Here is a 22847-nt window from a genome sequence, read left to right as displayed (position 1 = left end):
ATCTACTGCCAGAAGGGAACTGAGTGCCAAATGGTCAATGGTTGGCCACGGTGTGTGCCAAGCAAGAGCACCGTCAGGCAACCCTCCTGTGGGGACATCCAGTGTCCCAAAGGGATCACCTGCAAGATGCTACACGGGCAGCCCCAGTGCATCCATCGACAGCCCTCCTGCAGTGACATCCAGTGCCAGAAAGGGACAGCATGCCAGATCATAGACGGTTGGCCCCAGTGCGTCCAACGCAGCCCCTCCTGCGCTGACATCCAATGTCAGATGGGCACCGTGTGCCAAATGCTTGACGGGTGGCCGCAGTGTGTCCAAATGATGGTGTCCCCAAGGCAACCTTCCTGCAGGGACATCCTCTGTCCCAAAGGCACATCCTGCACCATGGCGGAGGGCACACCCCGCTGCCATCCCAGCCAACCCCTCCTCCTCGCTGCGTCCCGGGCTCTCCCCGCTCCTCTTCCCAAAACTCCCACTGAGGTCTCTGCTGTCCCCTCCTTGTGCCACGGAGCCCACTGTGCTGGCGTCCCCCCCTCCTGCCAACACGTCAGCTGTCCCCCCGGCACCGTTTGCATGCTGCTGCACGGCCGCCCCACCTGCATCTCCCGACCTTCCTGCAAGAACCTCCGCTGCAAAGCGGGCACGGGCTGCAAAATCATCAAGGGTTGGCCCCGTTGCGTCCGCATCCCATCCTGCCAGGACCTGCAATGCCCGAGTGGGACGGCGTGCCGGGCGGTGCGAGGGTGGCCCAAGTGTGTGCGGATGGAGAGGAGCGCTCCGGTGGCGTCGTGTGTCAACAAGCCTTGCCCACCAGGCACCGCGTGCCACGTGGCCGAGGGCATCCCCCATTGCATCCCCCAGCTCCCCAACTGCTCCAAGGTGCGTTGCTCGGATGGGACCGAGTGCCACATGGTGGAAGGTCGGCCCAAATGCGTGCCCAACTCGCCCGACTGCAGCACCGTCCGCTGCCCCGCCGGCACCGCGTGCCAACTGGAGGGTGGTTGGCCAACCTGCGTGCCCAACAAGCCGTCCTGCAGCACCGTCCGATGCTCTGCGGGGACCACGTGCAGAATGGTGGATGATTGGCCCAAGTGTGTCCCCAGCAAGCCGTCCTGCAAAGAGGTGTTGTGCCCGGCAGGGACCGCGTGTCAAATGGTGGACGATTGGCCCAAATGTGTGCCCAAGAAGCCGACTTGCAAAGATACGCATTGCCCCCTTGGAACCTCGTGTCGGGTGGTGGACGACTGGCCCAAGTGTGTCCCCAACCAGATGTCCTGCAAAGAGGTGCACTGCCCGCCTGCAACGACCTGCAGAATGGTGGGGGATTGGCCCCGCTGCGTTCCCAACCAGTTGTCCTGCAAAGATATGCATTGTCCAGTTGGGACAACCTGCCACGTAGTCAAGGATGGGCCTCAATGCGTTCCCAACCAGTTGTCTTGCAAAGATTTCCCGTGTCCAGTGGGGACAACCTGTAGGATGGTGGACAACCAACCCAAATGTGAACCCAACAGGATGTCCTGCAAAGATATGCATTGTCCAGTTGGGACAACCTGCCACGTAGTCAAGGATGGGCCTCAATGCGTTCCCAACCAGTTGTCTTGCAAAGATTTCCCGTGTCCAGTGGGGACAACCTGTAGGATGGTGGACAACCAACCCAAATGTGAACCCAACAAGGTGTCCTGCAAAGATATGCACTGTCCAGTTGGGACAACCTGCCACGTAGTCAAGGATGGGCCTCAATGCGTTCCCAACCAGTTGTCTTGCAAAGATTTCCCATGTCCAGTGGGGACAACCTGTAGGATGGTGGACAACCAACCCAAATGTGAACCCAACAGGATGTCCTGCAAAGATATGCATTGTCCAGTTGGGACGACGTGTCAAGAAGTGAAGGATGGGCCTCAATGCATTCCCAACCAGTTGTCCTGCAAAGATTTTCCGTGTCCAATGGGGACAACCTGTAGGATGGTGGACAACCAACCCAAATGTGAACCCAACAAGGTGTCCTGCAAAGATTTTCCATGTCCAGCTGGGACAACCTGCCACGTAGTCAAGGATGGGCCTCAATGCATTCCCAACAAGATGTCCTGCAAAGATTTTCCATGTCCGGCTGGGACGACATGTCAAGTAGTCAAGGATGGGCCTCAATGCGTTCCCAACCAGTTGTCCTGCAAAGATTTTCCATGTCCGGCTGGGACGACGTGCCACATAGTCAAGGATGGGCCTCAGTGTGTCCCCAACCAGTTGTCCTGCAAAGATTTCCCATGTCCAATGGGGACAACGTGTAGGATGGTGAACAACCAACCTAAATGTGAACCAAACAGGATGTCCTGCAAAGATTTTCCATGTCCAGTTGGGACAACCTGCCAAGAAGTGAAGGATGGGCCTCAGTGTGTTCCCAACAAGATGTCCTGCAAAGATTTTCCATGTCCAGCTGGGACGACGTGCCACATAGTCAAGGATGGGCCTCAATGCGTTCCCAACCAGTTGTCCTGCAAAGATTTTCCATGTCCGGCTGGGACGACATGTCAAGTAGTCAAGGATGGGCCTCAATGCGTTCCCAACCAGTTGTCCTGCAAAGATTTCCCATGTCCAATGGGGACAACGTGTAGGATGGTGGACAACCAACCCAAATGTGAACCCAACAAGGTGTCCTGCAAAGATTTTCCATGTCCAGTTGGGACAACCTGCCAAGAAGTGAAGGATGGGCCTCAATGCGTTCCCAACAAGATGTCCTGCAAAGATTTTCCGTGTCCAATGGGGACAACCTGTAGGATGGCGGACAACCAACCCAAATGTGAACCCAACAAGGTGTCCTGCAAAGATTTTCCATGTCCAAAGGGGTCGGTTTGTAGGATGGTGGACCACCAACCCAAATGTGAACCCGACAAAATGTCCTGCCATGACATCCATTGCCCAAAGGGCGAAATCTGCAAGCTGACAGCGGAGAACTCACCCCAGTGCGTCCCCACACACCACCCCCCCCTCGTCTGCCACGTCCTGAGGCAGTGGAGGTACCGAGCGTTCGATGGGAGGGGGTACAACCTGGGGGGTCCCTGTGCCCAAACGCTGGTGAGCACCTGTGGTGCCCCGAAGACCTTCCTCAACGTCACGGTGGGAGGCCAAGATGGCACAGGATTGGCCGCATCCTTCGCCTACGTCATGCTCCAGGGTGATGGCTACGAGGTCGTGCTGGTCCGAGGAGAGGAGAAGATGGCAAGGGTGAGGGGGGCGGGGGGGGGGGGAGTGAGGGGAGAGGGGTGGTCTGGGGACCCCTGAGCGTGTGGGACCTCCCAGGTTCTAGGATTCCATGAGGGGTGGTGGGTTTGTGTGTTCAGGGATCTTTCCAACCAATTTCCAGCCCCCAGACCCCATACCTGGGTGCTCAGGGATCTCCCCATCCCATTTCCAGCCCCCAGACCCCTTACCTGGGTGCTCAGGGATCTCCCCATCCCATTTCCAGCCCCCAGACCCCATACCTGGGTGCTCAGGGATCTCCCCATCCCATTTCCAGCCCCCAGACCCCATACCTGGGTGCTCAGGGATCTCCCCATCCCATTTCCAGCCCCCAGACCCCATACGTGGGTGGCCAGGGATCTCCCCATCCCATTTCCAGCCCCCGACCCCATATCTTGGTAGTCAGGGATCTCCCCATCCCATTTCCAGCCCCCAGACCCCATACCTGGGTGGCCAGGGATCTCCCCATCCCATTTCCAGCCCCCAGACCCCATACCTGGGTGCTCAGGGATCTCCCCATCCCATTTCCAGCCCCCAGACCCCACACCTGGGTGCTCAGGGATCTCCCCATCCCATTTCCAGCCCCCAGACCCCATACCTGGGTGGCCAGGGATATCCCCATCCCATTTCCAGCCCCCAGACCCCATATCTTGGTAGTCAGGGATCTCCCCATCCCATTTCCAGCCCCCCATCTCCCACCACCGCGCTCCCCATCTCCATCTCCACCTCACCCCCATTCCCAAGGCTGAGGAAGTGCCCCCCACCACACTGACCCACAGATGTGCTTCCCTTCCCCCCCCCTCCATCTGCCCCCCAGGTGGCCGGGAGCGCCGTCCCCCTTCCCCTCTTGATGGTGGGGGGCCGAGTGCGCGTGGAGCGAAGGGGGGGACAGAGAAGAGCAGCGCTGCCCCCCGGGGTGCGCGTGGCCATCGGTGGGGACGGCGCGGTGACGGTGACGGTGCCGGCGGAGCTGCGGGAACAGCTGTGTGGGATCTGCGCCCATCCCGAGAACGGGGCAGGAAAGTGCGGTGAGTGGGGTTATGGAGTGGGATTATGGGGTTATGGGGTGGGATTATGGGGTGAGGAACTAGGTTATGGGGTTATGGGGTGGGATTATGGGGTGAGGAACTAGGTTATGGGGTTATGGGGTGGGATTATGGGGTTATGGGGTGGGATTATGGGGTGAGGAACTAGGTTATGGGGTTATGGGGTGGGATTATGGGGTTATGGGATGGGATTATGGGGTGAGGAATTGGTTATGGGGTCATGGGGTGGGATTATGGGGTGAGGAACTAGGTTATGGGGTTATGGGGTGGGATTATGGGGTGAGGAACTAGGTTATGGGGTGAGATTATGGGGTGAGGAACTAGGTTATGGGGTTATGGAGTGGGATTATGGGGTCATGGGGTGGGATTATGGGGTGAGGAACTAGGTTATGGGGTCATGGGGTGGGATTATGGGGTGAGGAACTAGGTTATGGGGTTATGGGGTGGGATGATGGGGTGAGGAACTAGGTTATGGGGTTATGGGGTGGGATTATGGGGTGAGGAACTAGGTTATGGGGTTATGGGGTGGGATTATGGGGTCATGGGGTGGGATTATGGGGTGAGGAACTAGGTTATGGGGTTATGGGGTGGGATTATGGAGTGAGGAACTAGGTTATGGGGTTATGGGGTGGGATTATGGGGTGAGGAACTAGGTTATGGGGTCATGGGGTGGGATTATGGGGTGAGGAACTAGGTTATGGGGTTATGGGGTGGGATTATGGGGTGAGGAACTAGGTTATGGGGTTATGGGGTGGGATTATGGAGTTGGATTATGAGATGGGATTATAAAGTGAGATTATGGGGTGGGATTGTGGGGTGAGGAATGCAGTTATGGAGTCAGGGGATGATATAATGGGATGGGGAGTGAAGTTATGGGGTGTGGGGATGGGATTATGGGATCAGAAGCACAGTTATGGGGTCTGAGGATGGGATTATGGGATGGGGAGTGAAGTTATGGGGTCTGGGGATGGGATTATGGGATTGGAAGCACAGTTATGGGGTCTGAGGATGGGATTATGGGATTGGAAGCACAGTTATGGAGTCTGGGGATGAGATTATGGGATGGGGAGCGCAATTATGGGGTCTGGGGATGGGATTATGGGATTGGAAGCACAGTTATGGGGTCTGGGGATGGGATTATGGGATGGGGAGTGAAGTTATGGGGTCTGGGGATGGGATTATGGGATTGGAAGCACAGTTATGGGGTCTGGGGCTGGGATTATGGGATGGGGAGTGAAGTTATGGGGTCTGGGGATGGGATTATGGGATTGGAAGCACAGTTATGGGGTCTGGGGATGGGATTGTGGGGTAAAAAGCACATTTATGGAGTCTGGGAATGGGATCACGAAAAGGGCAGCGCAATTACGGGGTCTGGGGATGAAGTTACGGGACGGGGAGCGCGGTTATGGGGTCTGGATTTGGGATGTCGGGATTGGGAGCAGAGGATGACACCAAAACCCGCCTCCGCTCTCCCTCCACCTCCAGCCCCATCCTGCTCATCCAAACACCCGCCGGAGTCGTGTGCCACCGACCCCATATCCGTCCCCATAACCGCCCCCAGACGTCCCCCTTCCAACGCCACCTGCTCAGCCCTGGGCGTGGGTCACGTCCGTACCTTCGATCTCCTCCACCACGATTTTTCGGGTTCCTGCCTTCACCTTTTGGCCGAGCAATGTTCCAGAACCAAAAACAACCGTTTTTTTCCGTGTCCTCATCCGGGCCGGATCCGGTGGCGTCGTTGGTGTGGTGGTCCAGGTGTTCAGGACGGTGGTGGAGATGGAAAATGAGAGGGTGATGGTGAGTAATGATGGGGGTGAGTAAAGGGAGAGGAGGAGCGTTGAGTAAAGTATGAGTAGTGGTGAAACGGGATCCGGAAGGGATTATAGGAGCTGAGTGTCCTCTATGGGATGGAGATGATGGGGGGGGGGGGGGGGGGAAATGTGGGGACCACCAAATGGGGAGGAGTGGGTTGGTTGTGAGTAAAGCGGGGAGTAAACCATGAGTAAAGTATGAGTAGCGATGAAATGGGATCCGGAAGGAATTATAGGGTCCGAGTGTTCTCTATGGGGTGAGGGTGGGGAGGGATGGAGATGGTGGGACCACCATATGGGGAGAGGAGTGGGTTGGTTGTGAGTAAAGCAGGGAGTAAACCATGAGTAAAGTATGAGTAGTGGTGAAACGGGATCCGGAAGGGATTATAGGAGCTGAGTGTTCTCTATGGGATGGAGATGATGGGGGGGCGTGGAAATGTGGGGGCCACCAAATGGGATGGGGGTGGGGAGGGACGGAGATGTGGGGACCACCAAATGGGGAGAGGAGTGGGTTGGTTGTGAGTAAAGCGGGGAGTAAACCATGAGTAAAGTATGAGTAGCGATGAGATGGGATCCGGAAGGGATTATAGGGTCCGAGTGTTCTCTAAGGGATGGAAATGAGGAGGGATGGAGATGTGGGGGCCACCAAATGGGTCGGTTGTGAGTAAAGCAGGGAGTAAACCATGAGTAAAGTATGAGTAGTGATGAAATGGGATCCAGAAGGGATTATAGGGTCCGAGTGTTCTCTATGGGATGTGGGTGGGGAGGGATGGAGATGTGGGGATCTATGGGGACCACCAAATGGGTCGGTTGTGAGTAAAGCGGGGAGTAAACCATGAGTAAAGTATGAGTAGCGATGAGATGGGATCCAGAAGGGATTATAGGGTCCGAGTGTTCACTATGGGATGGAAATGAGGAGGGATGGAGACGTGGGGACCACCAAATGGGGAGAGGAGTGGGTTGGCTGTGGGTAAAGCAGGGAGTAAACCATGAGTAAAGTATGAGTAGCAATGAAATGGGATCCAGAAGGAATTCTAGGGTCTGAGTGTTCTCTATGGGATGGGGGTGGGGAGGGATGGAGATGTTGGGACCACCAAATGGGGAGAGGAGTGGGTCGGTTGTGGGTAAAGCAGGGAGTAAACCATGAGTAAAGTATGAGAAGTGATGAAACGGAATCCGGAAGGGATTATAGGAGCTGAGTGTTCTCTATGGGATGGAGATGAGGGGGGGGGAGGGCGGAAATGTGGGGGCCACCAAATGGGATGTGGGTGGGGAGGGACGGAGATGTGGTGACCTCCTAATGGGGAGGAGTGGGTTGGTTGTGAGTAAAGCAGGGAGTAAACCATGAGTAAAGGATGAGTAGCGATGAAATGGGATCCAGAAGGAATTATAGGGTCCGAGTGTTCTCTATGGGATGGGGGTGGGGAGGGATGGAGATGCTGGGACCACCAAATGGGTCGGTTGTGAGTAAAGCAGGGAGTAAACCATGAGTAAAGTACGAGTAGCGATGAAATGGGATCCAGAAGGAATTATAGGGTCCGAGTGTTCTCTATGGGGTGAGGGTGGGGAGGGACGGAGGTGTTGAGACCACCAAATGGGGAGAGGAGTGGGTCAGTTGTGAGTAAAGCAGGGAGTAAACCATGAGTAAAGTATGAGTAGCTATGAAATGGGATCCGGAAGGGATTATAGGGTCCAAGTGTTCTCTATGGGAGGGAGATGGGAGGGACGGAGATGTGGGGACCACCAAATGGGGAGAGGAGTGGGTTGGCTGTGGGTAAAGCAGGGAGTAAACCATGAGTAAAGTATGAGTAGTGATGAAATGGGATCCAGAAGGGATTATAGGGTCTGAGTGTTCTCTATGGGATGGAAATGAGGAGGGATGGAGATGTTGAGACCACCATATGGGTCGGTTGTGAGTAAAGCAGGGAGTAAACCATGAGTAAAGTACGAGTAGCGATGAAATGGGATCCAGAAGGAATTATAGGTTCCGAGTGTTCTCTATGGGAGGGAGGGTGGGGAGGGACGGAGATGTGGGGACCACCAAATGGGGAGAGGAGTGGGTTGGCTGTGGGTAAAGCAGGGAGTAAACCATGAGTAAAGTATGAGTAGCGATGAAATGGGATCCAGAAGGGATTAGAGGAGCTGAGTGTTCTCTATGGGATGGAGATGATGGGGGGGGGGGGGGTGGAAATGTGGGGGCCACCAAATGGGATGTGGGTGGGGAGGGACGGAGATGTGGTGACCTCCTAATGGGGAGGAGTGGGTTGGTTGTGGGTAAAGCAGGGAGTAAACCATGAGTAAAGTATGAGTAGTGATGAAATGGGATCCGGAAGGGATTATAGGGTCTGAGTGTTCTCTATGGGATGGAAATGAGGAGGGATGGAGATGTTGAGACCACCATATGGGTCGGTTGTGAGTAAAGCAGGGAGTAAACCATGAGTAAAGTACGAGTAGCGATGAAATGGGATCCAGAAGGAATTATAGGTTCCGAGTGTTCTCTATGGGAGGGAGGGTGGGGAGGGACGGAGATGTGGGGACCACCAAATGGGGAGAGGAGTGGGTTGGCTGTGGGTAAAGCAGGGAGTAAACCATGAGTAAAGTATGAGTAGCGATGAAATGGGATCCAGAAGGGATTAGAGGAGCTGAGTGTTCTCTATGGGATGGAGATGATGGGGGGGGGGGGGGTGGAAATGTGGGGGCCACCAAATGGGATGTGGGTGGGGAGGGACGGAGATGTGGTGACCTCCTAATGGGGAGGAGTGGGTTGGTTGTGGGTAAAGCAGGGAGTAAACCATGAGTAAAGTATGAGTAGTGATGAAATGGGATCCGGAAGGGATTATAGGGTCTGAGTGTTCTCTATGGGATGGAAATGAGGAGGGATGGAGATGTTGAGACCACCATATGGGTCGGTTGTGAGTAAAGCAGGGAGTAAACCATGAGTAAAGTACGAGTAGCGATGAAATGGGATCCAGAAGGGCACAACGGGTGTTCTCTCCCCCCCACCAGCTGCACGGCGAGCCCATCTCCCTGCCCCACACGTCGAAGCACTCCGCCCTGACCGTGGAGAGGAGGGGGTGGGAGGTGGAGCTGCGGACCCCCTCGGGGCTGAGAGTCGCCTACGATGGGCAGCACGGGAGGGTGAGCGTCCAGGTGGAGAGCTCCTACGGCGGCCAACTCTGCGGGCTCTGCGGGGACTTCGATGGGGACCCCCGTAACGATCTGTCGCCGGGGAGGGGGTGGAGAGTCGGGGGCGAAGAGGGGTGCGAGGACGGGTCGGGATGTGGGGAGGGGGAAGGGAAGAAGGGAGAGAAGGGTGAGGAGTGCGGGGTGTTGCTGGATAAGGACGGGCCCTTCCGGCTCTGCCACGGGGCGGTGCACCCCGAAACGTACTACAGGGATTGTATGGCCGACCGGTGTCACCGCCATGGGGTCTGCCGGGTCGTCGCCGCCTACGTGGCTGCGTGTCAGGAGGTGGGGAAGGAGGTCCTGGAGTGGAGATCCGAGGGGTTCTGTGGTGAGTGGGGGGGGGATCCCACGGTGGTGGGGTGGGGGCATGGGAACGTAGAGCACCCCAAGGACCTGAGGGTGGCGGTGGGGTGGGGATGTGGCCCCATAGAGCACCCCAAGGACCCAAAGATGGTGGTGGGGTGGGGATGTGGCCCCATAGAGCACCCCAAGGACCTGAGGGTGGCGGTGGGGTGGGGATGTGGCCCCATAGAGCACTCCAAGGACCCGAGGGTGGCGGTGGGAAGGGGATGTGGCCCCATAGAGCACTCCAAGGACCCGAGGGTGGGTTGGTGGGGTGGGGATGTGGCCCCATAGAGCACCCCAAGGACCCAAAGATGGTGGTGGGGTGGGGATGCGGCCCCATAGAGCACCCCAAGGACCCGAGGGTGGCGATGGGAAGGGGATGTGGCCCCATAGAGCACTCCAAGGACCCGAGGGTGGGTTGGTGGGGTGGGGATGTGGCCCCATAGAGCACCCCAAGGACCCAAAGATGGTGGTGGGGTGGGGATGCGGCCCCATAGAGCACCCCAAGGACCCGAGGGTGGTGGTGGGGTGGGATGTGGCCCCATAGAGCACCCCAAGGACCCAAAGATGGTGGTGGGTGGGGATGCGGCCCCATAGAGCACCCCAAGGACCCGAAAGTGGTGGTGGGGAGGGGACATGGACCCATAGAGCACCCCAAGGACCCGAGGGTGGAGGTGGGGTGGGGATGTGGCCCCATAGAGCACCCCAAGGACCTGAGGGCGGTGGTGGGGTGGGGACATGGACCCATAGAGCACCCCAAGGACCCAAAGATGGTGGTGGGGTGGGGGTGTGGCCCCATAGAGCACCCCAAGGACCCAAAGATGGTGGTGGGGTGGGATGTGGCCCCATAGAGCACCCCAAGGACCCAAAGATGGTGGTGGGTGGGGATGTGGCCCCATAGAGCACCCCAAGGACCCAAAGATGGTGGTGGGTGGGGATGTGGCCCCATAGAGTACCCCAAGGACCCAAAGATGGTGGTGGGGTGGGATGTGGCCCCATAGAGCACCCCAAGGACCTGAGGGCGGTGGTGGGGTGGGGACATGGACCCATAGAGCACCCCAAGGACCCAAAGATGGTGGTGGGAAGGGGATGTGGCCCCATAGAGCACCCCAAGGACCCGAAAGTGGTGGTGGGGTGGGGATGTGGCCCCATAGAGCACCCCAAGGACCTGAGGGCGGTGGTGGGGTGGGGACGTGAACCCATAGAGCACCCCAAGGACCCAAAGATGGTGGTGGGTGGGGATGTGGCCCCATAGAGCACCCCAAGGACCCGAGGGTGGTGGTGGGGTGGGGACATGGACCCATAGAGCACCCCAAGGACCCAAAGATGGTGGTGGGTGGGGATGTGGCCCCATAGAGCACCCCAAGGACCCGAGGGTGGTGGTGGGGTGGGGGTGCGGCCCCACAGAGCACCCCAAGATCCCAAGGGTGGTGGTGGGGTGGGGATGTGGCCCCATAGAGCACCCCAAGGACCTGAGGGCGGTGGTGGGGTGGGGACATGGACCCATAGAGCACCCCAAGGACCCAAAGATGGTGGTGGGTGGGGATGTGGCCCCATAGAGCACCCCAAGGACCCAAAGATGGTGGTGGGGTGGGATGTGGCCCCATAGAGCACCCCAAGGACCCGAGGGTGGTGGTGGGGTGGGGATGTGGCCCCATAGAGCACTCCAAGGACCCGAGGGTGGGTTGGTGGGGTGGGGATGTGGCCCCATAGAGCACCCCAAGGACCCGAGGGTGGCGGTGGGGTGGGGATGTGGCCCCATAGAGCACCCCAAGGACCCAAAGATGGTGGTGGGGTGGGGATGCGGCCCCATAGAGCACCCCAAGGACCCGAGGGTGGCGGTGGGGTGGGGATGTGGCCCCATAGAGCACTCCAAGGACCCGAGGGTGGCGGTGGGAAGGGGATGTGGCCCCATAGAGCACCCCAAGGACCCAAAGATGGTGGTGGGGTGGGGATGCGGCCCCATAGAGCACCCCAAGGACCCGAGGGTGGTGGTGGGGTGGGGATGTGGCCCCATAGAGCACCGAGGGTGGGACACAACCCCATAGAACCCCCTGGAGAACCCACTGTCCCAAATGGGATGCAGACATCTTGGGTGGGACCCCGACCCCCAAAAAGGGGACCGAGGACCCTACCCTGAAAGTCCCCTTCACCCCACAGCCCCCGACTGCCCCAAGGGCACCCGCTACGCTCTCTGCGTCCCGAACTGCGCCTATGAGTGTCGCGAGGGCTGCGTTTCCCCCCACGGCCCCCCCAGGGGGGAGAATAAATGTGGGGCAGCGTCAACGGCGGTCGGCTCAGGGACTTGTAGGGCTGTGGGGACGCATCACTATCTGAGCTTCGATGGGGCGGCCGTGACCGTCCGGGACAACTGTACCTACGTGGTGGCACGGAGCTGCAGTGAGGATGGAGCCCACCCCCCATTTGAGGTGACGGCCACTGACCCCCGGGGGGGGGTCAGCAATCGCAGCGTTGTCATCGCTGTGCACGGACATCACTTTGCGCTGCGCTCCGGGAAACACGCGGTGGTGAGGAGGAAGAGGAGGAGGAGGAGGAGGAGGAGGGGGGGGGGGAGGAAGGGGAGGTGGTGGGGTGGGAGATGGGGGGATGGAGGGGGGGGATATGGGGAGATGGAGGGGGTGGGGAGGGGGATATGGGGGGATGGAGGGAGAGATGGGGGAGATGGAGGGGGTGGGGAGGGGGATATGGGGGGATGGAGGGAGAGATGGGGGAGATGGAGGGGGTGGGGAGGGGGATATGGGGGGATGGAGGGGGTGGGGAGGGGGATATGGGGGGATGGAGGGAGAGATGGGGGAGATGGAGGGGGTGGGGAGGGGGATATGGGGGGATGGAGGGAGAGATGGGGGAGATGGAGGGGGTGGGGAGGGGGATATGGGGGGATGGAGGGGGTGGGGAGGGGGATATGAGGGGATGGAGGGAGAGATGGGGGAGATGGAGGGGGTGGGGAGGGGGATATGGGGGGATGGAGGGAGAGATGGGGGAGATGGAGGGGGTGGGGAGGGGGATATGGGGGGATGGAGGGAGAGATGGGGGAGATGGAGGGGGGTGGGGAGGGGGATATGGGGGGATGGAGGGGGTGGGGAGGGGGATATGGGGGGATGGAGGGAGAGATGGGGGAGATGGAGGGGGATGTGGGGGAGATGGAAGGGGATGGGGGAAGATGGAGGGAGAGATGGGGGAGATGGAGGGGGATGGATGGATGGATGGATGAGGATGGATGGAGGGATGGATGGAAGGAAGAGGTTGGATGGAGGGATGGAGGGATGGAGGGATGGAGGGATGAGGATGAAGAGGTTGGATGGAGGGATGGGGATGGATGGAGGGATGGAAGGATGAGGATGAAGAGGTTGGATGGAGGGATGGATGGAGGGATGAGGATGAAGAGGTTGGATGGAGGGATGGATGGAGGGATGGAGGGATGAGGATGAAGAGGTTGGATGGATGGATGGATAGATGGACGGATGGATGGAGGGATGAGGATGAAGAGGTTGGATGGAGGGATGGGGATGGATGGAGGGATGGAAGGATGAGGATGAAGAGGTTGGATGGAGGGATGGAGGGATGGATGGATGAGGATGAAGATGTTGGATGGAGGGATGGGGATGGAGAGGTTGGATGGAGGGATGGGGATGGATGGATGAGAATGGAAGAGGTTGGATGGAGGGATGGATGGAGGGATGGAGGGATGAGGATGAAGAGGTTGGATGGAGGGATGGGGATGGAGGGATGAGGATGAAGAGGTTGGATGGATGGATGGAGGGATGGAGGGATGAGAATGAAGAGATTGGATGGAGGGATGGATGGAGGGATGGAGGGATAAGGATGAAGAGGTTGGATGGATGGATGGAGGGATGGAGGGATGAGGATGAAGAGATTGGATGAAGGGATGAATGGAGGGATGGAGGGATGAGGATGAAGAGGTTGGATGGATGGATAGATGGAGGGATGGATGGAGGGATGAGGATGAAGAGGTTGGATGGAGGGATGGGGATGAAGAGGTTGGATGGAGGGATGGGGATGGAGGGATGGGGATAGAGGGATGAGGATGAAGAGGTTGGATGGAGGGATGGGGATGGATGGATGAGGATGAAGAGGTTGGATGGAGGGATAGATGGAGGGATAAGGATGGAAGAGGTTGGATGGATGGATGGATGGAGGGATGGAGGGATGAGGATGAAGAGGTTGGATGGAGGGATGGAGGGAGGGAGGGATGGAGGGATGGAGGGATGAGGATGAAGAGGTTGGATGGATGGAGGGATGGGGATGGATGGAGGGATGGAAGGATGGGGATGAAGAGGTTGGATGGAGGGATGGGGATGGAGAGGTTGGATGGAGGGATGGGGATGGAGAGGTTGGATGGAGGGATGGGGATGGAGGGATGAGGATGAAGAGGTTGGATGGAGGGATGGATGGAGGGATGGAGGGATGGGGATGGATGGATGAGGATGGAAGAGGTTGGATGGAGGGATGGATGGAGGGATGGAGGGATGGATGGAGGGATGAGGATGAAGAGCTTGGATGGAGGGATGGGGATGGAGGGATGAGGATGAAGAGGTTGGATGGAGGGATGGGGATGGAGAGGTTGGATGGAGGGATGGGGATGGATGGATGAGAATGGAAGAGGTTGGATGGAGGGATGGATGGAGGGATGGAGGGATGGATGGAGGGATGAGGATGAAGAGGTTGGATGGAGGGATGGGGATGGAGGGATGAGGATGGAGAGGTTGGATGGAGGGATGGAGGGATGGAGGGATAAGGATGGAAGAGGTTGGATGGATGGATGGAGGGATGAGGATGAAGAGATTGGATGGAGGGACGGATGGAGGGATGGAGGGATAAGGATGAAGAGGTTGGATGGATGGATAGATGGACAGATGGATGGAGGGATGAGGATGAAGAGGTTGGATGGAGGGATGGGGTTGGATGGATGAGGATGAAGATGTTGGATGGAGGGATGGGGATGAAGAGGTTGGATGGAGGGATGGGGATGAAGAGGTTGGATGGATGGATGGAGGGATGGAGGGATGGAGGGATGAGGATGAAGAGGTTGGATGGAGGGATGAGGATGAAGAGGTTGGATGGATGGGTGGATGGTGGACAAGTGGCGGGCGATGAGGATCATGGACGACCACCCAGCCCCTCCCTGGTGGCCCCCAACCCCCCCCATCCCACCCCCTAAGGTCGACAGCTCCGCGGTGCCGCTGCCCTTCTGCCTGCCTCGCCGGGCCGCCTGCTTGGCCCACAAAGGTGCCACCATCCTCCTCGTCACCGACTTCGGCCTCAGCGTCACCGTCGGCCCCGGGGACATGTTGGCCGTCACCGTGCCCTCCTCCTACCACAACTCCACCTGTGGCCTCTGTGGCAACTTCGATGGCCGCCTCCACAACGACCACCTCCACCGCAACGACGTGGCCACGTGTCACCGGCTCTGTCCTGGTCCCAAATGTCCCCCGTGTCGGCAGCCCCCCAAAAATGAATACATCCACAGCAAGCTCTGCAACGTCCTGCGAGACCCCCGGGGTCCTTTCGGGGTCTGTCACGAGGTTGTCCGTCCCGACGTCTTCTTTGACATCTGTCTCTGGGAGCTCTGCGAGTCCCCCGGGGACAGGGATGCCCTTGGAGAGGTCCTGGCAGCTTACGACGCCGCCTGTCGCCAGGCTAAGATCCGTGTGGGACCGTGGCGCATCCCCAGGACCTGCCGTGAGTTTGGGATCTTGGGGACATGGGGGTGGGAGGTGGCCCTGGGGGCTCCTCTTTGGGAGGCTGTAGGTGGGAGAATGTCAGAATCCAGCCACGGTGGGGCCACCGGAGTCCAACCATGGCGAGACCATCAGAATCCATCCATGGTGGGACATTTGAGATTCCATCCATGATGGAGACAACAGAATTCATCCATGGTGAGGCTGTAGGAATCCAACCACGGTGGGGCCATTGGGATCCCATCCATGATGAGGCTGTAGGAACCCAACCACGGTGGGGCCATTGGGATCCCATCCATGATGGAGCCACCAGAATCCATCCATGGTGAGGCTGGAGGAATCCAACCATGGTGGGACCACCAGAACCCAACCACGGTGGGACCACCAGAACCCAACCACGGTGGGACCACCAGAACCCAACCACGGTGGGGCCACCAGAACCCAACCACGGTGGGGCCATTGGGATCCCATCCATGATGAGGCTGTAGGAACCCAACCATAGTGGGACCACCAGAACCCAACCACAGTGGAGCCATTGGGATTCCATCCATGATGGAGCCAACAGAATCCATCCATGGTGAGGCTGTAGGAACCCAACCACGGTGGGGCCACCATAATCCAACCACGGTGAGACTATTGGGATCCCATCCATGATGGAGCCACCAGAATCCATCCATGATGAGGCTGTAGGAATCCAACCACGGTGGGGCCACCAGAACCCAACCACAGTAGGGCCATTGGGATCCCATCCATGATGGAGCCACCAGAATCCATCCATAGTGAGGCTGAAGGAACCCAACCACGGTGGGGCCACCACAACCCAACCACGGTGGGGCCATTGGGATCCCATCCATGATGAGACTGTAGGAACCCAACCACGGTGGGGCCATTGGGATCCCATCCATGATGAGACTGTAGGAACCCAACTACGGTGGGGCCACCACAACCCAACCACGGTGGGGCCATTGGGATCCCATCCATGATGGAGCCAACAGAATCCATCCATGGTGAGGCTGTAGGAACCCAACCATAGTGGGACCACCAGAACCCAACCACGGTGGGATCACCAGAACCCAACCACGGTCTCTCCATGCCCATGGCTCCATGCCCGATGTTCCCCACCTCCCCTCCCACTTGTGACATCCATGACTTTGTCCATCCCCCCATGGTGGCACGTCCCCACGTCCCCACCAAAGCCTCTCATCACCCACAGCTTCGTGGTGCGTGCCGGGCACCGGCTGCCGACCCGGGATCAGCTGCATCCCCCACCCTACGTTAATGAGGAGGGACCTGTCTCCAGGTGAGGGGTACAGGACAGGGATTTGGGGTGGTGGGGGGATGGGGTGGGAGGAGCACCAGATGGGGGATGGGTTGGAGAAGGTGTTAACGGGGGAGGGATGGATGGAAGATAGAAGGAAGCATAGAGGGAGGGATGGAGGAACCACAGATGGTGGATGGATGGAGGAAGCATGGATGGTGGATGGATGGATGGATGGAGAAACCATGGATGGTGGAAGGATGGATGGATGGGTGGAGGAACCATGGATGGTGGAAGGATGGATGGAGGAACCATAGATGATGGAAGGATGGATGGATGGAAGAACCATAGATGGTAGAAGGATGGATGGATGGATGGAGGAAGGATGGATGGATCAACCAGGAATGGTGGAAGGATGGATGGGTGGAGGAACCATGGATGGTGGAAGGATGGATGGGTGGAGGAGCCAGAGATGGTGGACGGATGGATGGAAGAACCATAGACGGTGGAAGGATGAATAGATGGAGGAACCATGGATGGTGGGTGGGTGGGTGGGTGGATGGATGGATGGATGGTGGGATGGAGGAACTGTGCATGGTAGAAGGATGGATGGATGGAGGAACCATGGATGGTGGGTGGGTGGATGGATGGAGAAACCATGGATGGTGGAAGGATGGAAGGATGGAGGAACCACAGATGATGGAAGGATGGATGGATGGATGGAGGAACCATGGCTAGTGGAAGGATGGATGGGTGGAGGAACCATGGATGGTGGGATGGAGGAACCGTGGAAGGTAGAATGATGGATGGGTGGAGGAACCATGGATGGTGGGATGGAGGAACCAGGAATGGTAGAAGGATGGATGGATGGAGGAACCATAGATGATGGAAGGATGGAGGAACCATGGGTGGTGGATGGATGGATGGAGGAACCATAGATGATGGATGGATGGACAGATGAACCAGGAATGGTAGAAGGATGGATGAATGGAGAAACCACAGATGATGGAAGGATGGATGGATGGATGGATGGAGGAAGCATTGGTGGTGGAAGGATGGACGGATGAACCAGGAATGGTAGAACGATGGATGGATGGATGGATGAACCATGGGTGGTGGAAGGAAGGATGGATGGATGAACCATAGATGGTGGAAGGATGGGTGGAGGAACCATGGGTGGTGGATGGATGGATGGAGGAACCATAGATGATGGATGGATGGATGGATGAACCACGAATGGTAGAAGGATGGATGGATGGAGGAACTACAGATGATGGATGGATGGATGGAGGAACCACGGATGGAGGACAGACAGACGGAGGAACCACAGACGGTCCTGACTGTGTCCCCCCCCCCCAGGAAACCTTCTGGGAATGCTGCCGCTGCCATCTTTGAATCTCCCCCTCCGCCTCAACCCGCTGCTGCCGTGACCCCCCCCGCCCCGTCCTGCTCCTCCCGTCCCAATTAATTAATTTAATTCATTAATAAACAAGATGCTTCCGCTTTGATTTCCGCCTCTGTCCCTTCCCCCCCCCCTCCCCCCATGATAGAAAGGAGCCGTACTCACCACCAGTTTAACCCTTTATTGGCCGTGTCACCGCGCCCACGGTGACAACGGTGTCCCCACCCCCACCCTGGTGATGGCCGTGTCCCACCAGGTGTGTCACCAAAACGCCCCCCCCCCCCAGGTGACAACAGTTGGCCCCTGAGCACCACCTGAAGCTCAGATCTTGCCAGGGAAGGTCCCCTCCTCACGGTATTCGTCCCACGTTGTCACCTGTGGGGTGACATAGAGAGGACAGGGACATGAGTTGGGGTGGGGGACATATGGACCCCCCCCCCCCCCCCACCCCCCCCCCCGTGACACTCTGGCGTCCCCATGAGGGACCTGAGGGAAATGGGGACATCATGAAGACACCACAGGGAAGCTGAGGGACACCACGGGGACACCAGGAGGGACCTGAGGGACAATGGGGACACCATGGGGACACCACGGGGGGCCTGAAGGACACCACGGGGACACCAGGAGGGACCTAAGGGACAATGGGGACACCATGGGGACACCAGGAGGGACCTGAGGGACAATGGGGACACCATGGGGACACCACGGGGGGCCTGAGGGACAATGGGGACACCATGGGGACACCACGGGGGGCCTGAAGGACACCATGGGGACACCAGGAGGGACCTGAGGGACAATGGGGACACCATGGGGACACCACGGGGGGCCTGGAGGACACCATGGGGACACCAGGAGGGACCTGAGGGACAATGGGGACACCGTGGGGACACCAGGAGGGACCTGAAGGACACCATGCTGACACCATAGGGACACCATGAGGGACCTGAAAGACATGGGGACACCAGGAGGGACACCATGGGGACACCAGGAGGGACATGGGGACACCAGGAGGGTATCATGAGGGAGCTGAGGAACATGGGGACACCACGGGGACACCAGGAGAGACCTGAAGGGCACCATGGGGACATTATGGAGGCCCTGAAGGACACAGGGATAACATGGGGACACCATGGGGACACCAGGAGGGACATGGGGACACCTTGGGGACATTATGGAGGCCCTGAAGGACACAGGGATAACATGGGGACACCATGGGGACACCAGGAGGGACATGGGGACACCTTGGGGACATTATGGAGGCCCTGAAGGACACAGGGATAACATGGGGACACCAGGAGGGACATGGGGACACCTTGGGGACATTATGGAGGCCCTGAAGGACACAGGGATAAAATGGGGACACCATGGGGACACCACTAGGGACATGGGGACACCATGGGGACATTACGGAGGCCCTGAAAGACACAGGGATAAAATGGGGACACCATGGGGACACCACAAGGGACCTGAAGAACCTGAGGGACACTTTGGGGACATCACGGAGGACCTCAAGGACATGGGGACACCACAGGGACAGCAGGAGGGACCCGAAAGGGACCTGAAGGACACCACGTAGGACCTAAAGAACGTGGGGACGCAATAGGGGACCTGAAGGACACGGGGACACCACGAGGGACCCAAATGCCACCAAGAGAACCGGGAGGGGGACGAAAGAGAAGAACCCAACCACCCCCAACCCAGCAGGAAGGAACTCAAAGACCAGCAGGGCCACCAAGAGGGAGGTGACAGCCGGAGGGCCACCAGGAGGAGGTGACACTCACCCAGGAGGTGGGACAGATGGACTTGTAGACTCGGTAGTACCACTGGCACGGGGTGGCATCCGCCCCTTTGGCTGCCATCGCCTTCTCACAGCGGTGGAAATCTGTTTGGAGGGGGGGGGATTTGGGGGTCACCGGGTCGGGGGAGGGGACAGCGGTGTCACCCGAGGTGGGGGAGGGCCTGGGGGGGAGGGGGGAGGCAGTGGAGTACGCGAGGTGGGGGAGGGCCTGGGGATGGTTGGGATGTGGGGGTCACTGGGGGCTGGGGAGGGTTGGGGGATGGAAATCTGTTTGGGGGGGATATGGGGGTCACTGGGGGGGGAGGGGACAGTGGAGTCACCTGAGGTGGGGGAGGGCCTGGGGATGGTTGGGATGCGGGGGTCATCGGGGGCTGGGGGGGGGTTGGAGGGTGGATATCTGTTTGGGGGGGGGGATGCGGGGGTCACAGAAGGGGACAGGGAGGGGCTGGGGAGGGTTGGGGGGTGGAAATCTGTTTGGGGGGGATTTGGGGGTCACCGGGTCGGGGGAGGGGACAGCGGTGTCACCTGAGGTGGGGGAGGGCCTGGGGGGGGGGGAAGAGGCAGTGGAGTACCTGAGGTGGGGGAGAGCTTGGGGATGGTTGGGATGTGGGGGTCCTCGGGGGCTGGGGGGGGGGGGGTTGGAGGGTGGAAATCTGTTTGGGGGGAAGGGGGGATGCGGGGGTCACAGAAGGGGACAGGGAGGGGCTGGGGAGGGTTGGGGGGTGGAAATCTGTTTGGGGGGGGGGGGATGTGGGGGTCACTGGGGGGGGAGGGGAGAGTGGAGTACCTGAGGTGGGGGAGAGCCTGGGGATGGTTGGGATGTGGGGGTCACTGGGGGCTGGGGGGGTTGGGGGGTGGAAATCTGTTTGGGGGGGGGGATTTGGGGGTCACCGGGTCGGGGGAGGGGACAGCAGTGTCACCTGAGGTGGGGCAGGGCCTGGGGGGGGGGGGGGAGGCAGTGGAGTATCTGAGGTGGGGGAGAGCTTGGGGATGGTTGGGATGTGGGGGTCATCGGGGGCTGGGGGGGGTTGGAGGGTGGAAATCTGTTTGGGGGGGGGATGTGGGGGTCACCAGGAAGGGGACAGGGAGGGGCTGGGGAGGGTTGGGGGGTGGATGTCTGTTTGGGGGGGGATGTGGGGGTCACTGGGTCGGGGGAGGGGACAGTGGTGTCACCTGAGGTGGGGGAGGGCCTGGGGGGGAGGAGGGGGAGGCAGTGGAGTAATCGAGGTGGGGGAGGGCCTGGGGATGGTTGGGATGTGGGGGTCACCGGGGGCTGGGGGGGGGGGTTGGAGGGTGGATATCTGTTTGGGGGAGGGGATGTGGGGGTCACCGGGTCGGGGGAGGGGACAGCGGTGTCACCTGAGGTGGGGGAGGGCCTGGGGATGGTTGGGATGTGGGGGTCACTGGGGGCTGGGGGGGGGGGTTGGAGGGTGGAAATCTGTTTGGGGAGGGGATGTGGGGGTCACTGGGGGGGGGGGGAGGGGACAGTGGTGTCTCCAAGGTGGGGGAGGGTTGGGGGGGGGAAATCTGTTTGGGGGGGGGGGATGTGGGGGTCACCAGGAAGGGGACAGGGAGGGGCTGGGGAGGGTTGAGGGGTGGAAATCTGTTTTGGGGGGGGGGGGGATGTGGGGGTCACGGGGGGGGGGACGGGACACAACAGTATCCCCAGAGGTGAGGGAGGGGCTGGGTGGGGGGGTTGGGGGGGGAATCTGTTTGGGGGGGGGGGGGGGGGGGGGGGGAGTTAGCAGTGTCCTGGAGGTGGGGGAGGGACTGAGGGGGTGCAGTGGGGGGGGATGGGGATGGGGGGGGGTCGTACCCAAGTAGTTCTGCCAGCAGTTCCTGGTCTGGTTCTGGTTGGGGAAGCGGCTGTCGAAGGGAGCAGTTTTGTAGTGCTCCAATTTGGTTCGGATGTCCTCCGCCATGGCTGCTGCTGGGGGAGGGGGGGGGTTAATGAGCGGCGGTAATTAGCGGCTCGTTAACGAAGGGGGGTGGGGGAGGAGAGGGGTTGGGGGTCTCCCAAAGCGGTCCCGGTGAGGGACTGAGGATCGCACTGCGTGCGCTGTAAGGGGGTGAGAGGCTTCCCAGTGCTCCCAGTAAGGGACTGAGACCCCTCCCAGTGCTCCCACTAAGGCACTGAGACCCATCCCAGTGCTCCCAGTAAGGGACTGAGACCCTTCATCCCTCCCAGTAAGGGCCTGAGACCCCTCCCAGTGCTCCCAGTAAGGCACTGAGACCCTTCCCAGTGCTCCCAGTAAGGCACTGAGACCCTTCATCCCTCCCAGTGCTCCCAGTAAGGGACTGAGACCCATCCCAGTGCTCCCAGTAAGGGACTGAGACCCTTCCCAGTGCTCCCAGTAAGGCCCAGAACTCCCAGTAAGGCACTAATACCATTCGCAGTGCTCCCAGTAAGGCCCTGAGACCCTTCACTCCTCCCAGTAAGAACCTGAGACCCTTCCCAGTACTACCAGTAAGGCCCAACACACCCAGGAAGGCACTAATACCATTCCCAGTGCTCCCAGTAAGGGACCAGGACCCATCCCAGTGCTCCTAGTAAGGCCCTGAGATCCTTCCCAGTGCTCCCAGTAAGGCCCAGCGCTCCCAGTAAGTCACCAGGAGCCCTTCCCAGCGCTCTCAGTAAGGCCCCGATACCCTCCCCAGTGTTCCCAGTAAGATCCCGTGAATCCCCCCCCAGCGCTCCCAGTAAGGCCCAGGAGCCCTTCCCAGTGCTCCCAGTACCCCTCCAGCGCCCCTCCCAGTCCCTCCGCAGTCACCGGCCGCCGCAGTTCCCGTCAAAGTGACTTTCACCGCCGCCGCCCTCACGACGGAACCACCGAGACGCACCGCGCAGAGCGCCGCCGGAAGTGACGCCACCGCTCGTGGCGCAGCGAGGGATATCACGGAGGTGCAGAGGGTAGAGCGCCCCACGGAAAGGGCGGGGCTGGGGTTTGGAGGACTGCGGCTGGGGGAAAATGGCGGCGGGACCTCCATCGCCCCCGAAATGCCTTGAAATGGCCCCAAAATGCTCCTTATAATCACTGTTAGCGCAC

General features: G+C 59.3%; 2 protein-coding genes across 5 annotated transcripts; one reads left to right on the top strand and one right to left on the bottom strand.

Moving 5' to 3' along the window:
- Positions 1 to 79: 79 nt before the first annotated feature.
- LOC107049904 (zonadhesin-like) lies at positions 80 to 18097 on the top strand. Its single transcript, XM_046906196.1, is given in 9 exon segments — positions 80 to 3219; positions 4052 to 4262; positions 5766 to 6063; positions 6065 to 6077; positions 9098 to 9605; positions 11783 to 12150; positions 14824 to 15343; positions 16556 to 16642; positions 17960 to 18097. Coding segments are annotated over 9 exon segments (2523 nt in total). The 5' UTR covers positions 80 to 2772; the 3' UTR covers positions 18031 to 18097.
- A 72-nt stretch (positions 18098 to 18169) lies between these two features.
- On the bottom strand, positions 18170 to 22642 carry LOC121108888 (cytochrome c oxidase subunit 6B1). Of its 4 annotated transcripts, none has more exons than XM_040657160.2 (4): positions 22537 to 22642; positions 21617 to 21730; positions 19784 to 19884; positions 18170 to 18377 (listed from the first exon to the last, which is right to left on the bottom strand). In XM_040657160.2, the coding sequence occupies exons 2-4, from the start codon at positions 21720 to 21722 to the stop codon at positions 18324 to 18326; spliced, it is 261 nt and encodes an 86-aa protein (XP_040513094.1). In that variant the 5' UTR covers positions 21723 to 21730; positions 22537 to 22642; the 3' UTR covers positions 18170 to 18323. The 4 variants fall into 4 exon arrangements, with proteins under 4 accessions (XP_040513094.1, XP_040513095.1, XP_040513092.1 ...); XM_040657161.2 differs by having other exon boundaries at positions 21617 to 21727; XM_040657158.2 differs by having other exon boundaries at positions 22572 to 22642.
- Positions 22643 to 22847: the final 205 nt, after the last annotated feature.

Source organism: Gallus gallus, unplaced genomic scaffold, assembly GCF_016699485.2.
Source record: "Gallus gallus isolate bGalGal1 unplaced genomic scaffold, bGalGal1.mat.broiler.GRCg7b scaffold_47, whole genome shotgun sequence".
Lineage (NCBI taxonomy): Eukaryota > Metazoa > Chordata > Aves > Galliformes > Phasianidae > Gallus > Gallus gallus.
Note: the sequence above shows the minus strand (reverse complement) of the source record. Positions and strands in the feature narration are given on the sequence as shown.